Source organism: Salmo trutta, chromosome 14 (genome assembly GCF_901001165.1).
Source record: "Salmo trutta chromosome 14, fSalTru1.1, whole genome shotgun sequence".
In the NCBI taxonomy this organism is placed as follows: Eukaryota; Metazoa; Chordata; class Actinopteri; order Salmoniformes; family Salmonidae; genus Salmo; species Salmo trutta.
In genome coordinates this window covers 8571780-8576462 of record NC_042970.1, presented here as the reverse complement: position 1 = coordinate 8576462, position 4683 = coordinate 8571780, and the positions used below count along the sequence as shown (strand labels likewise).

General features: G+C 47.1%; 1 protein-coding gene across 2 annotated transcripts in view; it reads right to left on the bottom strand.

Moving 5' to 3' along the window:
* LOC115207335 (rho GTPase-activating protein 15) overlaps nt 1-4683 on the bottom strand; it is a 34337-nt gene continuing 29654 nt past the window's right edge. Inside the window, exons 19-22 of one of the 2 annotated variants that reach the window (XM_029774342.1) lie at nt 4507-4560; nt 3738-3869; nt 3040-3145; nt 1-1264 (exon numbers count right to left, since the gene is read on the bottom strand). In XM_029774342.1, coding sequence (XP_029630202.1) covers nt 1072-1264; nt 3040-3145; nt 3738-3869; nt 4507-4560 — 485 coding nt within the window. In that variant the 3' untranslated portion in view covers nt 1-1071. The remainder of the gene's footprint in view (nt 1265-3039; nt 3146-3737; nt 3870-4506; nt 4561-4683) is intronic. The other variant, XM_029774344.1, reaches the window with a different exon arrangement.

Below are 4683 nucleotides of genomic sequence, written 5' to 3'. Positions count from 1 at the left end.
TCAAATTTGAAAACTTCGCAATAACTTTATTGTAGACAGATAATCGACAGCGACACAGAGATGAAACAGCTTGTTGTTGCTGTTGTGTTTGGCGGAGGTGAGTTCGGCTGTAGTTGCTACTATACTACAGCAGGAGATAAGGAAACATACTGTACATTATCCATATTGGCTTTTCCTCGTTTTCCCATGTTTTTGCATGTCTTTCTCCGTGCCGTGGGATGAGGTGAGTTAAGCTGGTGTTGATACCAGGGGGTGTAATGGAGGGTCAACGCAAGTAAATGCAGTTTACCCACCTTTCTTTCTTTTGCCATACGGTGCATTGAAAGTATAGGAAGCGCTGTTTTTTTTTTCACCGCGACCGGCGATCAGTTTACCCACCGATGTTTTCACCACAAGTTGATACTACAGGGAGGAAGTAAGAAGAGCATGAGGAGAAGCTGGTGTCCTTTCACAGCCTTTCTGGTTCTGTCGGTTCTGGTCTCTGTGTTTGGCTCAGGCTGGGCTGGGTTTGGGTGTTGGAGGATACAGTACCAGAGGGGTTAGGTCCAAAGTTGGTTCAGGTCACTGAGTTGGGTTCAGGCTGGTTGGGATGGGGCTGAATGGGCTATAGACTGGGTCCTTGGGGCTGGGTGGGTTCTAGGTTCGGTGTTCTGTGCTGACTGGGTACTTGGGGCAGGGTGGGTTCTAGGTTCGGTGTTCTGTGCTGACTGGGTACTTGGGGCAGGGTGGGTTCTAGGTTCGGTGTTCTGTGCTGACTGGGTCCTTGGGGCTGGGTGGGTTCTAGGTTCGGTGTTCTGTGCTGACTGGGTACTTGGGGCTGGGTGGGTTCTAGGTTCGGTGTTCTGGGCTGACTGGGTACTTGGTGCTGGGTGGGTTCTAGGTTCGGTGTTCTGTGCTGACTGGGTACTTGGGGCTGGGTGGGTTCTAGGTTCAGTGTTCTGGGCTGACTGGGTCCTTGGGGCTGGGTGGGTTCTAGGTTCGGTGTTCTGGGCTGACTGGGTACTTGGGGCTGGGTGGGTTCTAGGTTCAGTGTTCTTGGTTCTTGGTTCGGTTTCCTGGGCTAAAGGGATGTCAGAGGGATGTAAAGTTAATGGGTCTGAAGATACGGTCAAACTCATTGAGAATGAGCTCCACGGCCTGGTTCTGGTAGACCATGTTGATGGCCATGTTAACATTGTCCCTCTCCGGACGCATCAGGGTAGGACCGAACACTATGCCGATGTTCTGGGTCGACATCCGGTTAGAGTCAGAATGTTCCATCACCCTGGTGGAGGGAGAGAAAGAGACAGAAAGAGTGATAGATTACTGCTTGTACAATATGGCTACAGGGTCTTTCTACAGCGGATTAGCCTGACTCTATCTGTGCCATTCCAATGACTACCAATGACACACATACTTCATCTCAGTGGTCACTGTTGACAATCTGCTTGTCATTTGAATTATTCTTGTTGATTCACAGAGCAGCAGGACAGTGGTGTGTGCGTGGACCATGTGTGTGTGTGTGGGTGTGGGACACACACACAGACACACACACACACACACAGACACAGACACACACACACACACACACACACACACACACACACACACACACACACACACACACACACACACACACACACACACACACACACACACACACACACACACACACACAGGAATGGGTTAAAGCCACAGCATGAGGCATTCTTTGAAAAATGCCATTCCCACAGAGATCACAGGGGAGGAGGAGAGGAGAGGGGGAGACAGATGAGAGAGAATGAGATGGGCATAGGGGTAATGAGGGGGAGGAGGAGGGAGGAGGGAAGGGGAGAGGAGGTGAGGAAGAGAGGAGGAGGGAGATGGGTAGATTTATAGAGGAGAGAAGTAGATGGATTGATTTAAGGTGACAGGTGAGAAAATGAGAAGCAGGGAGAAAGGGAGATAGAGACACAGTGACAGACAGACAGACTCATAGAAGACACACACTGACACAGACATCAGACCCACGAACACAACACAGTCATTATTTTAGACCCGGGGACAGTAACATTTAAGTAGCAGAGCAGTACATGAAATGTTATGTTATTTTCCGTTAACTTCTGCAAAATCTTAAATCCTTCACTCTTTCAACCTCATTGTCCTCTCTCAAATATAACCCCCAGGTAGCCACAGCACTCGCTCACCAAGACTTATTCACACTTTTCCTTCACATGCTGGATGACAACTGCTAGGAATGTGGGTACTCCTCCCTCTAGTGGTCAGCCGTATTACATGCTGCATATTATTTTTCTCCAGACAGTAAAAGCTGATTCTTAAACAACTGATGTACGACTGAAGGACATTCAGAACAATTGAAAGATGGTGAAATGGAATTAGATTGGGGTTAGAGGGGTCAGATTTTTGAGGGTACACTGGGTATTGTGACAGAGGGTTTATTGAGGGTACACTGGGTATTGTGACAGAGGGTTTATTGAGGGTACACTGGGTATTGTGACAGAGGGTTTATTGAGGGTACACTGGGTATTGTGACAGAGGGTTTATTGAGGGTACACTGGGTATTGTGACAGAGGGTTTATTGAGGGTACACTGGGTATTGTGACAGAGGGTTTATTGAGGGTACACTGGGTATTGTGACAGAGGGTTTATTGAGGGTACACTGGGTATTGTGACAGAGGGTTTATTGAGGGTACACTGGGTATTGTGACAGAGGGTTTATTGAGGGTACACTGGGTATTGTGACAGAGGGTTTATTGAGGGTACACTGGGTATTGTGACAGAGGGTTTATTGAGGGTACACTGGGTATTGTGACAGAGGGTTTATTGAGGGTACACTGGGTATTGTGACAGAGGGTTTATTGAGGGTACACTGGGTATTGTGACAGAGGGTTTATTGAGGGTACACTGGGTATTGTGACAGAGGGTTTATTGAGGGTACACTGGGTATTGTGACAGAGGGTTTATTGAGGGTACACTGGGTATTGTGACAGAGGGTTTATTGAGGGTACACTGGGTATTGTGACAGAGGGTTTTAACCCTTGGAGGTGTGGTGTCTCGTACCGTTTGAGATGGCTGAACATGAACCTCATGGTGTCTTGGTTGGGAGGAGGCATGCTCAGTACCAGCGACTTCAGACGGTCCACTTTATCCAGGTAGTCTGACATCTCTGGAACACACACACACAGTAGGACACACTCATTACACTCCAGATCAGAATCTTCTGATCTTCTACTAGCTACCTAGGTAGCTAGGTAGGCAGGTAGCTAGGTAGGTAGCTAGGTAGGTAGGTAGCTAGGTAGGTAGGTAGCTAGGTAGGTAGGTAGCTAGGTAGGTAGGTAGCTAGGTAGGTAGCTAGGTAGGTAGCTAGGTAGGTAGGTAGCTAGGTAGGTAGCTAGGTAGGTAGGTAGCTAGGTAGGTAGCTAGGTAGGTAGGTAGCTAGGTAGGTAGCTAGGTAGGTAGGTAGCTAGGTAGGCAGGTAGCTAGGTAGCTAGTAGCTAGGTAGGCAGGTAGCTAGGTTGGTAGCTAGGTAGGTAGCTAGGTAGTTAGTTAGCTAGTTCGTTGGGTAGTTAATTAGTTAGTTAGTTGGGTAGGTAGGCAGTCAGTTAGTTAGCTAGCTAGTTAGTTAGTTAGTTAGTTAGTTACTGAGTTATTTAGTGAGTTAGTTACTGAGTTAGTTAGTTAGTTAGTTAGTTAGTTAGTTAGTTAGTTAGTTAGTTAGTTAGTTAGTTAGTTAGGTAATAGAAAGGGTCTATACTCACTGACGGTCTCTAAGATGTCTGTGAAGAAGCCGTAAGGAACCAGGGGTTCAGGAAGCTCTCTGAAGAACAGCTTCAGGGCTCCTGTGATGACATGGATGTCCTCCCACTCACTCTGTTCCAGGTTCAACTTCTCTATTGGTGGAGGGAGAGAGGGGTGGAGGGAGGAAGGAAGGAAGGAAGGAAGGAAGGAAGGGACAAGTGTGAATTTTACTGTTAAAAACTCCCTCAGTACTTTGATTGACAGGTCGGCCGGCAGGCTGGCAGGCTGGTAGCCGGTAGCTGTAGCAGCAAGAAACTGTCTGTGAAAGTGAAGCGATGGTCGGAGGGCAGAGAGAAAGGCAAACACAATACGACCCTCCTGAACAATGTTTCTCAAAGTGCCACAGATACATCTGTACACTCAATAACGGTGGTTCTTCAAGAGAGTGATTTAAGGTTCTATCTACTGTCCAAATTATTATCACAAAACATTGGTCAGGGGAGCTGGGCTAAGGTGTTCCACAAAACACACACTGCAGTACCCTGTTTATACCACTGGGTGACACCAATGGACCGTGTAAAAGCACATATAGGCGCTTGAATATATAGTTTACTCAAACAGAAATATTTGATGCAAAGACAACACAATAGACACATGGAAAATATCAAGACAAACAAACGTGTGCTTTTGCATGTATGGAGTGAGTACAGTGCACACAGATATGCAGATAGGCATTTGGATGAAAACTGTGAGCCATCTTGGCTTGACAGTCTCCATCTGTCTGTCTACCTTGCATCAACTCCGCAGGGAACATATAACGTCCGTCTGTAGTCACCGCTCGCTCTGCAAAAAAACAACCAACAGTCATTTAGCCTACAAGGTCAAGCAGGTCAGAATCAGGTTATTCTCGTTCAGAGTGGAATCCTAAATCATGTCCATTATAAAGCACTCTGGGCTTAAAACAAT